General features: G+C 44.9%; 3 protein-coding genes across 16 annotated transcripts in view; 2 read left to right on the forward strand and 1 right to left on the reverse strand.

The window, feature by feature from the left end:
- The window catches only part of LOC1279454 (phospholipid-transporting ATPase VD), a 35,509-nt gene that overhangs the window by 4,204 nt on the left and 11,690 nt on the right, over nucleotides 1-19,615 (forward strand). For all 14 annotated transcript variants that reach the window (XM_061654732.1, XM_061654722.1, XM_061654730.1 and 11 more), the window contains exon 2: nucleotides 7,383-8,829. In XM_061654732.1, the coding sequence (XP_061510716.1) occupies nucleotides 7,736-8,829 (1,094 nt within the window). In that variant the 5' untranslated portion in view covers nucleotides 7,383-7,735. The remainder of the gene's footprint in view (nucleotides 1-7,382; nucleotides 8,830-19,615) is intronic.
- Nucleotides 12,990-15,109, reverse strand: LOC5668292 (uncharacterized). The gene is made up of 3 exons (XM_001689123.2): nucleotides 14,841-15,109; nucleotides 13,425-14,714; nucleotides 12,990-13,337 (listed from the first exon to the last, which is right to left on the reverse strand). The coding sequence occupies exons 1-3, from the start codon at nucleotides 14,901-14,903 to the stop codon at nucleotides 13,146-13,148; spliced, it is 1,545 nt and encodes a 514-aa protein (XP_001689175.2). The 5' UTR covers nucleotides 14,904-15,109; the 3' UTR covers nucleotides 12,990-13,145.
- LOC133392835 (uncharacterized) lies at nucleotides 15,291-17,136 on the forward strand. Its single transcript, XM_061654736.1, has 3 exons — nucleotides 15,291-15,416; nucleotides 15,491-16,765; nucleotides 16,858-17,136. The coding sequence occupies exons 1-3, from the start codon at nucleotides 15,375-15,377 to the stop codon at nucleotides 17,041-17,043; spliced, it is 1,503 nt and encodes a 500-aa protein (XP_061510720.1). The 5' UTR covers nucleotides 15,291-15,374; the 3' UTR covers nucleotides 17,044-17,136.

The following is a 19,615-nucleotide window of genomic DNA, read 5'->3' on the forward strand; positions in this document are numbered from 1 at the left end:
TCATTTTTCCTTCTCAGGCAAAAAAAACCCATTCACGCAGTATATATGTATGTGTGTGTGTTTGTGTTCTTTTTCCATAACGGTAGCCTTTTCGATTCCTATGCCTCTCTATTGGACCATTGTTCCTCCTTGCCATCGGTTGTCTGCGAGCGAGTTTCTTGGGCCGTTTGTCTGCTCGCTGTGTGTGAATTTGTTTTGATTTTTTGTACAACAATTGAATCTCACGCGAATGCACATTATAGCTGGCTCTAGTGGTATGTTCTTTTGCTATTTGTATGGGGGTGCGTGTTTCGTCAAACACAATGTTTGCCTTTTAATGTTGCTTCAAGCACGCACACCAACGCGCACAAATAGCACAAATACTACTCGCACAAAATACTCACCAGGTAGAGTAGCATGTGATTGATTGTTTTAGGTGTATGGCTTATCTTCCAATTTCCAAGTTGCAACACTTCAACCATAAGGTACGAACCAAATTAAAGAGCGAAGGCTTGGTTCCCTCATTGCAACTGCACGTAGATACATTTGGCTCAATGAGAAACTAAGTTACGCGAACAATCGAAAGTCATTCTTGTATGTTTTAAATTCTTCTCCGTAGTGGTTGTAGTTAACCAAAATAATCATAATTGATGATCATGGCAACGAGTAGAGTGATGCTGCTCATATCAAACGACGTCATATCCTGCCAGCTTCTTAAACCCACCTTGAACAAAACGAATCACGTCGGTGCTGGTCGGCATTTCCAAAACAGCAAAAATTAAGTGGAAAAGCATTTTCGCTCAACATATGTTTGTGATGAGATTTTTGCCATCTTATTTACTAACACGTTAGTTCCAGGTATGCGTTTTTTTGTTGCTGTTGCTTTGCGTTCAGGTGTATTACTAATCAGAAATAAATTCCAATATGGTTTGCCTCTCTTGTGCGCTCTCCTTTTTGCTACGCATGAAATCAGGAAAGATTTTCCACACTTGGCCAAAAGCCGTAAACTAATCACGCCCGCACCATTAGCAGCACACTACCCTAGCCCCAGCAAGTGGGAAACCCCATATGAATTTGAACAGTGTGTATCGATTTTGCTGTGAAGCTTTGTGGCACGAATAAAGCGCACTTTTATGGGGAGGTTATGGAGGAGAAGGAGAAGAAGGAGGCCAGCACATCGGCGGAAAGGAACGGACTTCCGTTATTCTGAGGTTCCGGTACGTAGATTTGACTGATGAGTTTCGGTCCGTAACCATATCGGACAATAATCTGATAGCTGTGGCATGTGGTTGGCGGCTAGAATGAACGCGTGTGCACTTGTTATTGTTGGGTGTGTATGTGTGTGTATGTAAGCCCGCCGTTTACTACTGAAGGAGGATGATCAGGCCGGGGCATTGAATCGTTAGAAATTAGATCGGTGCGGGAAGCGGGGTCGACTAGAAGAACGGTGGGAGAGCTGGGGTATAGAAAAGAACGCAGCTTTCTTTACAACACAAAGGCTAATGGAGGATGATGGGTTGCATGATTTAAGTGGAAATTATTGTGCACACATTACCAGCTTACGCATTTCCCAGTGGGGAGATTTGGTAAACAAAAATATTTCGTTGTTGCTCTCAAATGTGTATGTGATCCACTTATAATGTCCGTAAAGAGGCGTCCTACGTGATCTACTCAATAAAGATCTTGTTATCCGCCAAACAGGAAAACAAATTATTTTTTTTTTAATTTTCTATTCCTTTGTGGTTCTTTTTTATTCGGTGTGTAGCATGATAAATCTATTTTTTGTTTTTGTTAAATTTATAATTCTTGGTGTAGTTCTTTGATTTGTAAATTTAAATGAGACTTAATCTCAAGCCGAGAAGAATGATCTCTTTTCACATATGTTATGAGAAACGGTACTGATGTCTGAAGAATTTCTCAAGACAACAAAAGACAAACGATAACATTCCACGACAAACTAAGATTGGAAGCGAGTGCGTGAATAGTCGTCGTCTCGGTACAGTCGCACCATAGGATCAATCAAAAATAGAAAGCGAGACTGGGTGGATTCTCCTTAGCCAATCGCTACTACCAGGCCGAAATACGCACCACATTCGATTAAATTTAGATAAATTGTGTTGTATTTTCTTTCCGGATTGCCTTGCCTCTTGCGACGCTGATGCGCGCGGACGACATTGAGCGCTGTTCCAATTCAAGTGAAACGAATGCGCTGCCGAGCCCCCCCCCCCCCCGCCCCTTCGACGGTTCCACTGCATGGCCATTTTGGGGGATTTAATTAAGTCGGCTGCATGTTTTTGTTACTTGTTGACTTCTGTGTCCAACGTTGGTGTTTTTCCTCCCCTCCCCGATTGTGCTTCTCTTGCAAACTGGCCAGTCAAGGAAAGGTCGTTACTTCTGAAATCTGCATGGCTAACAGTTTTTGCCGGCTTATGCACGATTTCGTTTGTTTAAACATGGTATTTCTGTGCCAGGTAGAAGTGTAATGTTGAAAGATGGTTGTTGTAAAATCTCTGAAGTTATTCTATATTATAAAGGATTTCGCCTGTGTGTGTATTCCTTTTCTACTAATTGTATTATTGTATTTGTAACAGATTTCTTCGTCCATTGAAGAGTATGCTTAATGTACTTTCAAGTGGAATGAATGAATCCCACTCACGATTAGCAGATTATTGTCATAGTTTTCTTGCCTTTTGTCTGATCGTGTCGGTGGACGTGATGTACAGAATTCGTGAAAGGTGAAGGTACGCGCCATCTTGGTGGGAACAGCGTCATCCATCAGTAATTTGTTCATTTGTTTTACCCCAGCGTTTCGCTGGCGTCTAGGCAAAATGCGAAAACAGAGAGAGAGAGATGCTCATATATTTATATCTCATCCAAAGGCCAACCATCGTAAAGCGCAGCATGACATTTATTCGGCAAAAGTAAGTTGCCACAACGGTGTATCACCTTCTCCTGCTTGCTTCCCTGTAGCGTCTTGTACGCTTCCAACAATGCCCACCATGCCTGTCATCCCCAAAACCGACGAGCGATTGGGTGAAATCATATGTTTTCTCCCACTCCACAGTGCTGCCAGTCACAAACGAACGCACACTTCGACAGCGATCGTGAGTGACACACACTCTGCACGACGCATAGAATCTGCGCATTGTGAGGATGATGTTGGCGCTTTTTCCTTAAGCGGGCTGAGTCAGCTCAAGCGAGAAGTGTACAACTATTGTAAGGTTTTTGTCCATACCACTACTCCTCTTACTACTACAACTACGAATTATAATATTACATTTGTAGTGGGTAGCGTCGCTGTTGCTTCATTCATACGTCTACGAATCGAAAGTGACGCCAGAGACAGCTGATGAGGATGGTGCGGGATATTGTGGAAGTGGCAGTAGCAACATGAGGGATAGGAAGAGCAATGAAGCTTCAGTATATTGACCAGAAGACCGAGACCGACTGGCGGGGAGTATACATCTCATTAGGCAAGTTTTCTACAACTTCCGTAATAGCGCAACTGCTTCCTTCCGTTACTCGTGCGTTTCCCTTTTTTTGCAAACAAAAATAAACATCTAATTTTGTCTAATTTTTGTCTATATTTTGTTAACGCAGCTTTGCAATAATATAGACTAGAATAAGAGGGTTTGCAAACCTATGGAATGTAATATGAATGTTTTCCGTCCTCAAATGCCTCCAGAACGAAACATACCTGCATAATGCATTCAATGTAATGGTAGTTGTCGGTACCGAGGTCGGTTCTGTAAATGCAAAGCAATGAAAAAAAAAAGGTTGAAAGAAAAGAAAAAGGGTCGCCCCAATTCGTGGTCAGCATATGCGGGGTGGTGTGTTTGGCTCACAAGGGGGCGGCTGACTTCATCGGCCCGTTAGAAACTAGGTCACTCACCGCGCTCACCGCGGTAGAGTTATGTTGGCCGAGCAAAAATATCACCGGCGAGCGGTGGCAGTAGCATGCGGAACGCTTACGTGGCCGAGAAGGAACGAGAAGGAACGAGCTTGGGTTAGTGGAAACCACCAAAGAAGTAGTAGTAGTGGTGGTGGTGATGATGATGACGGTAGAAGTAGTAGTAGAAGTCATTTCGAGAGGATGGGAAGCATACAACAAACCGTCTTTCAAGGGGTGCTGCCCTCGTCAGAGCCATCGGGTAGGGGGAGTAGGAAGTTCCAAAGATCGGGCCAATGAAGATTTGTGTGTTCGCTCAAGACGGCTGACTGGAAGCAAGGGCTAGGGGATGTCTAGTAGCAGCACACCATTGGCAAATGATGTTATTGTGTTTATGTATCTGTAAGTGTGTGTGTTCAAGTCGCGTTGTCCCATATAGTTGGCGTCTGTAACTTTCCTGCAAGAATAAAAAGGAGGATTGGTTCATTTCATTATGAATGTTTTTGAAATAAGCGTTTACAATAATGAAAATCGTTATTCTGTGATATCTAAAATTATTCTTATTATAAATCTAATAGAATTATAAATGAATAGAACATGAATGACGTTACACACGCTCAGATATCCGATTGATAGTAATGTAGAAATAAATAGCAAAATATTGCTATTGAAATTGAATTGTTTATTTTCTGTTTTGCACAACCATTCTTCCTCTCCATCTTCAATACAGTACAAAACAATCGTAGGAAACAGGCACAAATTAGTTGCGGTGGTGTGGTTTGCTTTAGTGCACAACCTTTCCCCCATTCCCATTAGTCGGCTAAAGCGGATTTCGCTAAATTCGCATTTAAAATGACGCAAACACATATTTACGGTGTCGCACACAAACGCTTGCCGCGTGCTGTACAGTGACCCTGGCTGGCTGGCTGGCTGACTGGCTGGATGAAAAGCCGAAACACCAAGAAGCGCTTCGCAACGCCGGACAAATAGGAAGAAGCGGCGACCCATACCGTCCTCGGCAAGGGTGTGGGCCATTTGTTAGAGCGGAACCACACACACACGCGCACTCGCCGGTGTTGGTGGTGTAAAGGAAAACGTCATCGCTTTCCCAGCCCCAAAAGTGCGGGTTGGCCAAACAATAAAACGCCACCGCAACAACCGCAGCAAACACGGTGAGCGGGCAATTTGCATGGACCGCTGCTTGATTTCTGTCGAGCGGTGGTGTAAAATAGTCCCCCGATGTGTCGCTCATTGCCCGAGTGCCACTACTGTGTTGGTGTTGGTACTGGCAGGCCACGGTGTTCCGTTGGGACCACTTCAGGCTGCACGGTAAAACAAAAATACTTAACGATTATGTCGTTTTTTTTAAAGACTTCTACATCGAAAGAAACGGACTTTTCTGCGTCTGGAGTATCACTTAATAAGGCAATAATAAGTAATAAGTAACAAGATATTCGAAAACATACATTTTAGGTTTTTTTTTAATTTTCACTTTTGTGTCTTGAAACACTATTACATTGATCACTTTGCTAAGTGTTTGATATTTATTTCTCCATCGACGCTTTTCGGTGATCTCTCTCTGTCTTTCAGCAATGGTCCTGCGCGGCTGTGAGTGTTGTATATCTGCTGAGCAAACATTAAGAAGACAATCGTGAAGTTGTCATTTGCCAGGTGGAACCGGTTTCTATGTCGCGCGGATATTCCCCCAAGCAATGTTTGACCGCGCGGGCCCAACGGCGGGTTAGTGGCCTTGGGGTTTGGAGTTGGATCAGTGCAGCCGGATGGGAGAAAAGAAGTGTTTCTCTTGCCATTTTATTTGACGAATGAGTAATATTCAATCGTCGGAATGAATCGGTTTCACGTTCTACAAAAAGCTTTTACTAACTACGGATCTGTTAGAGAGTGAGAGAAAGAGAGAAAGAGAGATAGAGGGGCGTTTAAGAAAGTTTTCCCTTCTTCATTTGGGGTTTCATTAAAGATGGGGTCTTGTGGGTACGGTTGCGATTTACAGCAAACCGTGACAATCCCATCTTTTTCGGGTCTGGTTTGGACGTTCAACCTCCCACGGGTGTGTGTGTGTGTGTGTCGGTTGGGGGTAAACCGTGTCGCGATGAGATTGACTGTACTAAATCCATCGCATTTTCGGCCAACACGACGACGATGTTTGAACACTGTTTTTTTTTGCTGTTTCTTTACTGTAACATTCACTTCCTACCCCTCAAGTGGACCAACCCAGCAGAAACAGCAGTAGCAGCCAGCTGTATTGGCGGCAGCAGCGTACACAGCGTTCGTCGTGTTCCACTTTTCTTAACTTTAGTGAAAACAGAAACCCTGGAACGACGACAACCTTAATCCGGTGTGGTTGAGGTGGCCGGAAGAAAGATACAGCAAAAAATATAGTACAAATCACTGTTTAAAGAGCGTGTGAGTGAATGAGTTAAGCTGGTGGTGTAGTAAGGTGAAAGAGCGTGAAAGAGAGATTGAAGCAATGATGATGTGTTTTACCTCACAGCTGAAGTGAAAATTGGCACTATTTTTGTTGTTGCTCCTGTTGATTGTTAATGTGTTTCGAAGGTCGACCATAGTTACATGGAAAAAGGTTTTTGTTTTTAAATCAAATTTAAATGTGTCTTCATTTGTTTGGATCTCAATGTTATTGTTAGGGAAAAATTGCTCAACTTCTAAACTATATTGTTATTGGCAAGCATTACAATTATGTAATGTTTGAGTTGAATATTTTGTCACATTATCTAACACAATAGACCAACGGCGTGTCTGAAAAGAATATTACTTTCAGTAGTTTCAGTAGTTCTCTAGTGTACACTATTGCAGGCATATTCGGGAGCTCTAAATTAACCTTGGTCGGTACCGTCGTACTCGTGATGTGCTGTTTGGAGCACACTCACGACTTCGATCCGACTCCGGCTATTGTTAGTCCGGTTCCGACTCCGGCAAAATCCGAACCACTAGTTTCACCTGGAGTCGGAGTCTTCCGGAGTCCGTCGTAGTTGTCCAGAGTCGCCCGGAGTCGTTCGGAGTCGTCCGAAATCATTCGAAGTCATTCGGAGTCGTCCGAAATCATTCGGAGTCATCCGGAATCGTTCGAAGTCGTCCGCAGTTGGCCTGAGTCGTTTGGAGTCTGGCGGAGTCGTTCGGTCCGAATTCGGACGGTTCCGAACGACTGCAGATAATGCTGGGCGGATCTACCTTCTGGAGTTGGTTCCAAAGTTATCGGAGTTAGATCGGAGTTGACTCCCGATTTTTGCCAACTTTATCCATCACTACGTCGTACAGTATACTATAGTCAACAAGCTCGTTGTGGGTTCAAGACCAGAATGAACTGTGCCCGCCATATGTATAACTGACTATTCTGCTCTGAATAATCAATAAGTCACTGATAGTCAAAACCTGATAGTTATTGGTGCAGGATGACCTATCCCATCACCGCTTTGTATGCCAAAGAAGAAGATAAACCTTACATTAATGTCGTTCTCTCTTTCTTTTTGTTCTGCAGAATTGTGTGCGGTTTTTCTTTGCTAATAAGTGCAGTGTTATGAGAAAATTCCCTGAAAGTGTGGTGACACCGTAAAAAAATAGTGTGCTTCTAATACACAGAGGCGGCAGTGTTCGAAAAAAACCGGCGTCGTTTCGATTCCGAATGCGATTACGAAATGTGCTTAGTTAGTGGTTAAAAAATAATAGTCGATGTGTACCAGCGGCGCTTTTAGTCGGTGAAGCATCCCCATGTGCATATGATTAGTGCGTGCGTGCATGCGTGCGGGCAAAAAGTGAAAGTGTTCTCGCTCATAGGGCTCATCTAAATGGTGCATTTCGTCGCCAACAGCAGCAGCAGTAGCAGCAGCAGCAATGACGCATGTAAAGGAGGAGCTGTCCAAGGATGTTACGCCGGCGGGCGACGGAGGCGGCGGTACCGGTGTCGGTGCCGCAACCGGGTTCCATAATCACCCGTCGCAGCCGCAGCATCATCACCACCAGCAGCCGCCACAATCACTTCCCCCGCATAAGGAGCATCCGCTCGAGCTGGCGGACGATCACATGAAGTACGTCTTTTCGGGAAATGCGCCCCAAACCGCCGGATCTCAGGCAGCGCAGGCCGCCCAGCTGATCGGTGGCGGCGTCAGCTCTGGCGGAGTGGGTATCGGTGCGAATCCGCTGGCCGGCCGGATAATGCTAGAATACCAACGACCTACCGGCGGTGGCCACTCGCGCTCGGTCAGTCATGGCGAAGGTTCGTTCGGCGGATCGTTGGTGGGAAGCGGTGGCGCGGCCGGCCGACCTTCAGCCCTGAAGTCGGCGGTCAAGGGCGGTCACCAGCGGGCTCTCTCGCAGGGTCAAATCATGGATGCCCCAACGATTGCCACGCGGGGCCACAGCCGGGTTGGGTCGAAAACGGATTTTATTTTACCGCCCGGGCACAAGGACCAATCGGAGCAGCGCGATACTGCCGCTCCCCACTCTGCCACCTCCATCAAGGGCCACTCGCGGCAAGCGTCACGATCGGAGTCGATCTACACCTTACGCCGGGCGGACAAGCCGCCCTGGTGGAAGCGTCTGATGTTCTGTCGCACGGCCAGCAGCAAGCTGGAGGACCGAGGCTACCGGATCGTGGTCCCGAACCATACGGTGCCGCCCAAGACGCCCAAACGGGACCACCCGAATGGGCGCCTGTGTGGTAACAAGATTCGCACCACCAAGTACACGCTGCTCTCGTTCGTGCCGAAAAACCTGCTCGAACAGTTCCACCGTATCGCGAATCTGTACTTCATCTTCATCGTGCTGCTGAACTGGTTCCCGCAGATCAATGCGTTCGGCAAGGAGATTGCCATGATCCCGGTACTGTTTGTGCTTGGCGTGACCGCGATAAAGGATCTATTTGAGGATCGCCGGCGGAAAGCGTCCGATAAGCGCATCAACAACTCGACCTGCCGCGTGTACAACGGGTAAGTGTAAGATTGAATGTTTTTATTTTGGGGATTTTATTTTAGTTCGTTTGTTTGTTGGGAAACCCACAATCATAATCATTTCCGGTGGGGAGGACGGAGGATTTGGACTTACTTTTCGCTGTTTTGCGCTTTTTGGCGATTAGATTGTGCTGGTAGCTTCAACCCTTGTAATAAGGTTTTAAAGCATGGTTTGATAAACGGTAGGCTATTTGGTGTGCCTCCCTTCATTTCATGTCGTTCGATTGCACGATTAAAGCGAGCTTTAAGAAAGCTTATAAATTGTGCTCTATTATCGCAGTGCAACGTCACTACCCGGACCATACAATTGCTTCGAATGCCGGAGGAATGAGCTGGCGGAATGCAATGGTTTTGGTATGGGAAAACCCACGTCATACGAATACAAACGCAAATGCGTTCGTGATAAAGTTTGCACAAGAAATCACGCCTCTCTTATGTTTAGCGAAATGTGGTGACCATTTTAACCCTTCCCGTTATCAATGTTGTATCGTTGGGCACGTTGTGTCCGCTGTCTCGGATTTGATGGATCCGGTTTACGTAAAAACGGGCCCAACTCTGGCGGTTTGGTGTGGAAATGGGTTCGTTTGGTCATGCAACGAGCCGTGCTACTCTGTTCCATTTGTTCTCTGCTTAGAAGGTCAGCACAACCCTTCGTAACAGGAAGCAATCACACAGCTGTGGTAAATTTCTATTCAATATTTGATATATGATAGCGACACGGTGGTGTGTCGCATTGGTTGTTCTACCAGAACACGTCTATCCACCAAATTAGTGTAGATTATTTCAATTTGATCTGAATTATAGAGTTTGACGTTAGAGCTCCGCTTCCGTAGACTACAAATAGCAATTATGATTGCTGATCGCATGAAGTGAATCATTTTGCTCTTTTAATCGTCCATTCCGCTAGTTGCAAGATGGAGTATGCTGTATGTAAAGCAAGGAAAAGTCACGGTTAACGTAAATATATCGTTTTTGCTCTGTCTTCATTGAACCAAATCGCTCAAATTCATTGAAATTAGACACAGAAGCTTTACACCACCCCCAGACAAGACCAGCCAATCCAATTGCCAAGGGTAGTTCAAGCAAACAGCTGTTCAAATGCCACATTGCAAGAGAGCACACGTTGCCCCATTGCTCGCGTCATTTACTGGCGGGTGGGGGGACGACAGTGAACGACGGTGGTTCAATGTCAAACTAAAAAACTAGCAACACGAGCCAACAGACGCGACAGGGCAACGTGTTTTCACTTATCGGTTCCACCATTTCTGCTCTGTTCTGTCATATATACACAAATCATGCCTTGTTTTCGCTATCTTGCAACGGTACGGTTTCGAACATCCGTTTCTGTGTGTGTTGAAATGTGCTTCTTCTTGGCTGTGTTTTTTTTTCTCTTCTTCTTTCTATTGCCTCAGCGCCTAGACAATGGGGCCTTGCAGGATACAAAGCTCTCGGCGGTGTTTCTTTCTTTTAGCCCCGCCATGATCGGTACGTGCAAATATGGGCAGGATAATCTCGAACCATATTGCTTGCTTGCTCCACGTGTCCACCGTTCAATGGATGAGCGAATGGTTGAATGTGGCACAGGGATAGGAGGCTACAGACGATCGTTCCTTCTGCTGCACATTGATAGCACATCGAGTGCGAGTTAGGATGGCATTTGGCTCGTGGACGCAACCGCAGGCAATGAATATGTCACATTAGTGTGTACCTTGCTGGGAAGAAGGAAGCACCACGCTATTGCAGTTTGGTCACATTCCACCCATCGCACGCTACAATAAGTCTGATGATGATGGTGTTGTGTGGTAACTAAGTGTACGCTTCACGACATAATTATAGATTGTTTTATATTTACGTTTGCTCACTGTCCGTGAGGCATGTGGGGTGTTGGTTTTGCCACCAATACTATTTTCTATGTTTTTTTTCCGGCTGTACATGGTTTATTTTCCTTATTAGTCGCTTCAATGGGTTTAGATTTTGACGTGATGGAGACGCAATGTTCCCGTGTATGTATGTGTGTGTGTGAGCTATCGAACGTTCTAAGATAAACAGCACCTACGATGATCGATCGAATCAGAATAATGTTCATTTGCTGTTGGTGGTGGCCCAAAAACAACATCCGGGATTTGGTTTTTATTTGAAAAAAAAACCCGAAGAATTGGAAATGATGGAAGAAAATGTTGTTAAAAACGATGTAAATTAAATCAACAGTAATGGATTATACCAACGTTCACTAATTTGTACAGTTTGTAACACCAGCAATCAGCAGACTGGGATTGTCCGCTTGAAGCAGTTGAAAATACTTAGAGACCGAACCGCAGTGACGAAAGTGAACGTTTCATAAATAGAAACAAAGCCGTATAAATCATCATATGGCACCTACCGGGGTGCACCTTTCGGACGCCGTCAGAAAGAAGCATGAAAAACAACAGAAAGCAACGGAAACACAATAATTAGCGTTGGCCTTTTTTTCTGCCACAAATTGTTCTTATACGGTCACAGATGGACGAGCACATTCATTTTCGTCGCCGTCTGGTTGACGTCTTCGCTCGTCGCCCGTTCGCGGTTTCTAGTTCTAGAACACTGTGAATCTCTGCAAGTGAAGCTAAGCGCGGGAATTGCGTAACCAAATTTTTGCCACTTCGTGACATTGTCGCACAGTTGTGGCGTCTCCGGCGTTACGAGCGTGCCTTATTATTATTTATAATTCTTCTCGTAACAACCTGGTGCAAAACTGGTGTGCGCTAGTGTCCCGTGTGGTCATGTGTTGCAGCTTTAGCGTGTGCTTTGCTTTGACCGTTCAAGAATTGAAACCGAACGAGGAATGCTTACTTTGTGTCGGTTGTTTAAAATAAGTAAATTACAAGTTATTTTTCAACAGCACAATTCTCACACTTTTATAAAAAGTTTTCATTGTTCAACCAACCTAATCGCCTAACCGACTTACCAGCAAGCAGTTGAAACGTGGACCAATTTTAAACAGACCATGCATGTCCATCACAATCTGGTGTTATCGATCGAGAACGAATAACAACATTACAGGACCAAACAATCAGTTGATGGTAGCTGATAGCACACCGGATGGGGCAGAATCTGATAGTCATTTGTGTGTCGGTAGAAGAAGTTGCCGGCTTTCCGATACGCACACGACGGCGGACTATTGCAAACCACCGCCGTTCCATAGCAAACACTGTTTCCATGACCCAATGTAAAAATACGCTTTTGATCAATGGAAAACGTTCTATTGCGCATTTGGGTTGTGGTTGTTATCATTAAATTTGAATTGTCACGATGGCAATGGTTTAACCGATAAGACGGATAAGCGTTGTAGGAGGAAAGGGCTGCAATGATGCAAAAGGAAATATCCAAACAACGTCCAAACAAACTCCATCGGGGCATAGATTACACGTCCGTATCTGCTCACGTCCAATGCTATCTGGCACAGTTTATTGGCTGGCTTATCGGGCGATTAGACGAAATTAGTACCGATGGGCAATCTTGTTATAAATTCGGTTGGACCTGATTCCTGTCCGACGTAGCAAATTCAGAGAAACATATCGGGACCTAATCTCTAAACAAAAATGTTATTTGTTTTGTCTGCTTATTTTGACTAATGTTTGTTAATATTTAGATGAGGCAAAATTGATAGTTTGTTGCTTAAACATGATTGTTTCATATTATTGTTCCATGTTATTGAGCAAATCACGCCATTTATTTAATTTAATAATATTAATTACTCGTGAATAAGTGCTTGTATTTTTTTAAGTTTTGAAATTTACACATTCTGTTCGATTGTTTGCGATCTGTTAGATTATTTTGCAAATTTATTTTACGAAAAGTAATTATGAAAGTACAGGCATTCCCTGATACTCGCCATACCATACTTCTAAATTTGACAGTTCTTCGAACAAATTGTACTCATTTGACACATCAAATGTCAAATGCAACATTAATTTCCTTGGTCGAATTTTAAAAACCATTTCAAAAGATGCAAAAATGAAATATTTAATTGAAATCAGATTAAATAATCAATTAATGGCTAAAACCTACCACATCAAGCAAAATTATACGAAAATTACCTATAATTTGACAAAAAAAAGTTTTCTCATGATGTGAAAAATTCATATCAAATTTCTTAAGTGTTAATTTTGTGATGAGTTTACTTTTAATTTACTCATGATTAAAATAAGTAGCGGTAAAATTGTAAACTATTCGTGCATAGCGCCATGTAGTTCGTAATATGATTGCATAGTTTGCAACAATCTAAGTTGAGATATCTCTCCAACTTACAAGATATTCTAACTATCTATACAAGTGTTGAAGCTTGTCGAGGCCATAACCAGCTGGGCAGACAGTTCTGCACTTTTGAGTGTAATACACAGTTTGTTGCGGTTAAGTATAGCATCCAGATTGGACACCAACTGTGCGTAGATTGAAAACAGGGTCGCCAACATTGGCCCCTGAGTATCGAGCTGTAGATTAGCCGTGCGCTGAAATTGAATGTTAAGCAGAACAGAGTAAAATAAATGACTGATAACAATGCTACTCTCGTCAGTAAACAATTTTTCAATACTAACCGCAGTCAGCTTTATAGAGGCGACAGTTCTTGTAGTAACGTCGGAGGTACTGCTGACTCCGTTAATGGCGTCGTTCCACATCTTGAAGTATGACTGTCGGTCCTTTACCAGCGCACCGATTGCTTGAAGTTGCGCCCGAAGCACCGCTTCCACCTGGGCGGCCGTGGAAGAGATGCAACCGGTAAGCGATGAAGCCATGTTGGAGGACAAATTCTGCACGTAAGGGTTGATAAACTCGCTGGCACAAGGTTTCCCCAGCGCGGGCGCATTCGGAATGCGGCGCATTGCACTGTCCAGCATGCGATAAGTGGTAAAGAGCAAATTCTGCACCGCATTCAGCACCGTATCGGTGGCGGTATCTTCCACCAGCTGTAGCCGATCCTCGACGTTCGGCTTTATAATCGTGTAGGATTCGCTGTACTTCTCGCTGAAAATTCTCGTGATCGACAGGATCTGACTAGCCGCTGGGGCGATAATGTTGTCCTTGAAAACGGTGATCTTCGCGTTGAATGACTGCACATCATTCATAATGGTAGATTCTGAGGCTCGCAGTTGCCTCTCGAAATCTGCCGACAGCCCACTCAACCTGTTGAACACGTTCGACAGGCTAAAGTCAATATTACCAAATGCTTGAGACAGCATGCTGATGTAGTTCGAGATGAGCGCGTCCGAGTCGGTCAGCGTCATTGCCGTATCCTTCAGCTTACCGGCCAGCACCGTTAGCTCGGCCCTAAGTGCATCCAGTGCCCCGACAATGTTGGCAATTTGAGATTTGGTTAGCTTCTCAAACACTTCCTTCGCTGTTATTGGGGTGGGAAACGTGTCGATGGTGCTGCTGAACAGCGATAGGCTTTTGGAAATGTCGGCCAAGATAAGCAAAACGTTGTTGCTGGATCTCGCAATCGCGGCACCATTGGCAGCGGAATAGGCGGTAATCAATTCGATGGCGGCGGGTGCTGCTTGTTGCATGCTGGTTACAACATCAGTGTAAACAGTTTTCAACGTTGAGAACACTTCGGCCGGTGGGTTGGTTTTGTTGATCGCTGCCCAGCTTATGCGATCGGTAAGGTTGGCGACGTTGGTAAGTGCAATAGTGTTGAGCTGCAGTACGGCGCCGGCGGTAACGCTGTGGACTGCGGTATTTAACGGTAGCTTCGCCGAAAAGGTTACCATCGATTGCTGGGACGACTCGGCCACCAACCGAATAGCTCGTGCTGCCACTGCTATGTCAGCTTCTGCTTGGAAGCCTCCCTGAACTGACACACCGAAGAAGGGAGAACCACCCGCAAGCTGGACGGGAGCGGGAGCGGAAGATGTATAGGAAAGCAGAAAACGTTGCATGTCCAATTTAAATGTCAATCGGTGGGACAATTTGCGGGTTTTTTTTCGGGGAAGGGTTCGGTACACGTAGCTTACCTGCAAGCACACAAACAACGCCCACAGGGCTGCCAAACGAAGCGTCCCCCATCGAAGACCCATCGTTTTTCACCGTCGTATTAGAAGGATTATTTCAATGCACCAAAATTTGTCAGAAAGTAAATCACACACGCGGCTTCCAAGGCAAGGCGGCAGGGTAGCACTGGTCGCGGTCGTTCGGTACGTCTGTGGCTTGGAGTGTTTGTACTGTTTGGGAGACCTAAAAAAATCAGAACTATACCTCTACGGGCGGTGCCTGGCCACTGTCTGCTTGAAGAAAATCGTGTTCTTAGTTCTGTGTTTGCTTCTCTGAATCAGAGTCTGGTTCGACCAAATTTCGTAGTGGTGTTGCGTCAATATCAATCATGTATTTGAATGCTTTATTTTGTCAGCTGGTTTCGCTGCTGTTGCTGCTGCTGCCTCTGTTGTTGTAAGATGGGCCGCATTTCAGCAGCGTGTGAGAGCGTGTACATCCGCAGGTTAGATTGCGTTGCGGTATCGCACGCGTTTTTAGTTAACACTTGAGGGACGAAAATGAAGTTGATAAAAATTGCTCTGCTGCTCTATGCACTAGCTGTAAGTAGAGTGATCGTAAATGTGCATAGCTGGTTTAGTAACTGCTCATACTGCGCATATGTGTTTTGTTCAAGGGATGCGAGGCGCTGTTCGGTATCGATGTTTCACCCAACATTCCGGAAGCTGCAACCATAACGAATGCCTGCCTGAGGCTTATGATCGTATCACAGCAGATCGTCAACTCAGTCAACAGTGTCGGAGAACTGTCGTTCGGCACATTCCTGCTGCAAAGTGGGGCTACATCGTTCGTCACCTCGGTACCACAGGCCTACACAGCGCTCGCTGCCATCGCACGAGAAGTAAACACGGTGACGAATGCGAACACAGGCAATCTAAACACCATTTTCTCCGTTGTGCTTACCAATCTGAAATCCTTTACCGCAGTCACGATCGATGAACGTTTTGCCAAATGGTTGATACTACAGAATTCTGCTTTCACGCCCGATTTCTCAACCATCATTCAAACGCTGAACGATGTGACTAGCTTTTTCGAAAACACGGCGCAACCGGGTATGCTCCGCTTCTCGTCCAACCGAATTACGCAAGCCACGTTTTACGGCACCATCCCAAAGCAGACAGTCGCCAATGTCGCGCAAAAGCTTACCGATATGGTCGTGTACCATGAGTCGGTGGTGCTGCCATATTTCAACAGGTTTGGTAGTACCATGCGCTGGGCCTCTGATAAGATGGCTCAATTTCTCAGCAACATGGACAGTGCGTTCCAAAGCATCGACGGAACATTGTGCTCCACGTACGAACGCTTCAACGAGCTGAACAGGACGTTCCGTTCGGAAGCAAATGACATGCAGCCTTCGATTCAGTCCAGTGTGGCACAGTTCGCCAAGCGAATGGAGGAATTCAATGATCTGTACGTGGGAGGATCGTCCGCGGACTATGCATTGACAGCGAACGACATGTACAACTCTTACCTCAGTACGATCGTACAGCAGACGAAGGTGATATCAAATAGTCTAGAAACGGTACGGAACAATTTTAGTGATAATGCACTGGAAAGCTTCGGAGACACACTTGCGTCGGGCTTTAAGGCCATGACGCAGTCAATCTTAACCATCCTAAGCCAGGCCACCACCACAAACAAAGTGGTCTGCACCGATCAGGTTTTGCACAAATTCATCAGCGAGTTCAGTAGCGCTGCGCGGAAGTTAAGCGACTGCTTTTCCGGCAGCGATTACGATGTATCGGCACCCGTCAGCGGTGAGATTACTGCGGTAAAGGACATCCAGAAAGACGTTGCCCAGTACTTCAACCAGCTGGTCAGTGCTGTTGGAGGACTCGCCAACTCGAGCCCCTTGAATGCGCGGATGCAGCTGGACATGTTTCTCACTGCGGTAGGATAAGAGTTCCAAAAACAGTTTGAGAAGAACAGGCGTCTCCTTTTGCCGACTTGCCCGTTAATTGTTAAATCTTTTTGTTGTTGCAGTTTTTTAGTGAAAGCAAGACCATCACACCCACCATCTTGCAGCAGCTGGTCAACATGGCGACAGATCTCGGGGCCAATTACGCTCTTTTGATCGGTCGATCTCGCTACTGTTTGGCGATGAACAAGGCTGTAGCAGTCCGGTTGGCAACTAACTTTCCTCAGGCAACATTTGCCTGTGTGTCGTAGTAAAATGCAAGTGTATAAACAATAATGGATTTTATTTTGTTAAATTTATCCGGTTTTTTAAAGTAAAAATATGTGGCCTTCTTTAGAGAATAAAAAAATTGTTTTCTTCGGATATGGTGTAGTATCTTGATATGGCAGTATCAATTTTCTACCCAAGCAGGGCATTGGGTTGTTATACGGAGTCACGGAGTACGGTGTGTGTATGTGGTGGGTGGGGTAGATAATTTATAATTTTCCAGCGAAGAAAGATGCTTTCAAGACGTTAAAGAACGGTCCGCCTCAATGCTCAATGAATAATAAATGCCGTAAATGCCACCATTATCAATGACGCATCGGGGTAACCCTCGTCGTGTATTGTTGTTAACTCCTGCAATCATTCCCCCCCCCCCCCCCCCCCCCCCCCCCGAACCTTGACCTCGGCCAGGGCATTGCGATCCGGTAATCGTGGATCGCAGTAATCATTTAAAGTGGCCAGAAAGGTAATTGGTTGTTTTGATTCGACTCAACAACCGCAGGACGTAACGTAGCGATTACGAATTGAATGTCATACGTCACAGCAATAACATGGAACCCCGCCTTAAGAAGAGAGTTAAATGGAGGTAATATAAAGGAAATTCTCAATTGTTCGATGGAAGATTTTATGTTGATTTTTCGTTTTGTTTTTTTCATCAAATTAAAAATTAGCTGAATGTAAAATATGGCAAAGTATGGAAAATATGAACTCAGCTCTAATATATCAAATCTTAGGTCAGTATGATTGAGGCAACAAGGCCGTATAGCATAGGAATGTACAGCCACATGCAAGAAAAATCTTCACGAGACGAACTGCTGGCCACACCTTTTTGACGCAAGAGCAATTCCTTATACTGGTATGGTGTGCGTTTGTCTCGTTTGTGGCCAACCGCTAAATTCGGGTTGGTGCGTTTGGTTAGACCTAATAAATACGACTATGAGGTTGGAAAAGAAAAATGGCCCGATTTCGTTTCAACTTTCAATAGACAACAACTGATGCAACAAGATCGATTTATTTACAAACATTCCTTACAATTAGGATGGTGTGTCAAAAATTTCGTAATATCTTTGGAGTTTAAAAGAAAGAAAAACACACGAACGTTCGGGAAAAGGTCTCACCAACTGCACTCAAAACACCATTTTCAGTATTTGTGTGCTGTACATACGGTTTGTGTTTGGTGTTGAAACTAGGCATGGATCGTCCCTGGACAGCTAGAGATCATTTGTTTACCGTATGGTAAATTACAAAATAAGTCATTTGTAGTGTGCATGCCTGTTTGCCGATGCTGTCCGGGTTCCGTGTTGTGCGCTAACGTGGTACCACCACCACCACCACGGAAAGGTGTGGTGAAGAGTAATAACCATAACAACAAAGTGTTGTGTTTGTGAATAGTTAGTACGCTTCATCATCATCAGTATAATCGTCATAACCATCGTCTCTCTCTCAGTTCCGTTTGTTGGCGAAAAAGCGGTTTGCGCATCGATGCTTCTGGGGGAGGAAAAACATTGTCTTTTCCTGCTTCTTCGATGGCCACCCCTCTTCGTTATGGTCGATATTGTGTTGCTGCGATGCTTTTAGACAAATCGTATTATGTTTGATTCGCAAAATGAGGAGTAGCATAATGTATTCATAGCTCTTTGAGCTGATTCCCATAACGATGTCTCGTGACGCCATAGTGTGCGTCCATCATTTGAGGAAGCTTTTACTACATTTACAAAATACTTTACTAAAACGAATAATGTTTTGTAAATTTAGTTACAGTTTTCTTAGAATTATAAAAAAGCGCTTAGTACTAGCAAAAGCAGTAGCAGCAGTAGCGGGAATTTCCATGAACTTGGAGCGACGATCTGACAAAGATGACGCATTTGTTTTGGCTTCTACACCTCCCACGCTGTGCTGTCAATTAGTGTGGGGCTTACTGACCGGCCATCAATAAGTCATGAACAGAGCGTGTATTTACAATGAAGTTGCCGCTTCTAATGAACTGTTGCTCCCTGAGTAACAGTGTAACCATGACGAGGTATTTAAAGTACTATTTTGTGTAAATTTTTTGCATCGTTAAATCTTTGCAATAATGCTTTGTCAAGTAGCATCATCCTAGCATCTGCTAAAGCTGTGATTTTTCATTGCTTTTTCTATCGCGACGGTTAGTTCGTGGCTGTGCATGCAGTTCGTGCAGTTGCTTTTGATTCAGCGGCAGGTATGCGCATATTGACCAGATGGCGGATCAGATTGTTGCGTGTGTGCAATGCACTCGCATTGTTGTCACATGTATGTGCGAACGTGTATCGTGCTGACGAAAGGATTAGAGGTACGGTGTACTGAGCATGCACGTGACGAGTACAATCGCTTTAGTGTGTTTGCCCGTAATTAGTGGAGTGGCCCTCCACTCTGGCATGTCCTTCACTCGCCGTCCTGCTCGGTCATATGACGACAAAAAGCGCAGCTCATATTCACATGTTCGTTCCCCGAATTGAACCTCGAAACTGTACCACAAACCAGTTTCCAGTTCCCCAGGGCCCCAATGATATAGCGAACGGCTGTCTAGAGGTGCCTTCG

The sequence above is a fragment of the Anopheles gambiae genome, chromosome 3, assembly GCF_943734735.2.
Source record: "Anopheles gambiae chromosome 3, idAnoGambNW_F1_1, whole genome shotgun sequence".
NCBI lineage: Eukaryota > Metazoa > Arthropoda > Insecta > Diptera > Culicidae > Anopheles > Anopheles gambiae.

Excerpts from the sequence above, each read along its gene's own strand:
- LOC5668292 (XM_001689123.2), bottom strand. The coding sequence starts at position 14,903 with ATGGGTCTTCGATGGGGGACGCTTCGTTTGGCAGCCCTGTGGGCGTTG. Across the intron at positions 14,715-14,840 it reads CGTTGTTTGTGTGCTTGCAG|CTTGCGGGTGGTTCTCCCTT; the intron begins GTAAGCTACGTG and ends GCTCCCGTCCAG. Across the intron at positions 13,338-13,424 it reads CCTCTATAAAGCTGACTGCG|CGCACGGCTAATCTACAGCT; the intron begins GTTAGTATTGAA and ends ATTCAATTTCAG.
- LOC133392835 (XM_061654736.1), top strand. The coding sequence starts at position 15,375 with ATGAAGTTGATAAAAATTGCTCTGCTGCTCTATGCACTAGCT. Across the intron at positions 15,417-15,490 it reads TGCTGCTCTATGCACTAGCT|GGATGCGAGGCGCTGTTCGG; the intron begins GTAAGTAGAGTG and ends GTTTTGTTCAAG. Across the intron at positions 16,766-16,857 it reads TGGACATGTTTCTCACTGCG|TTTTTTAGTGAAAGCAAGAC; the intron begins GTAGGATAAGAG and ends TTGTTGTTGCAG.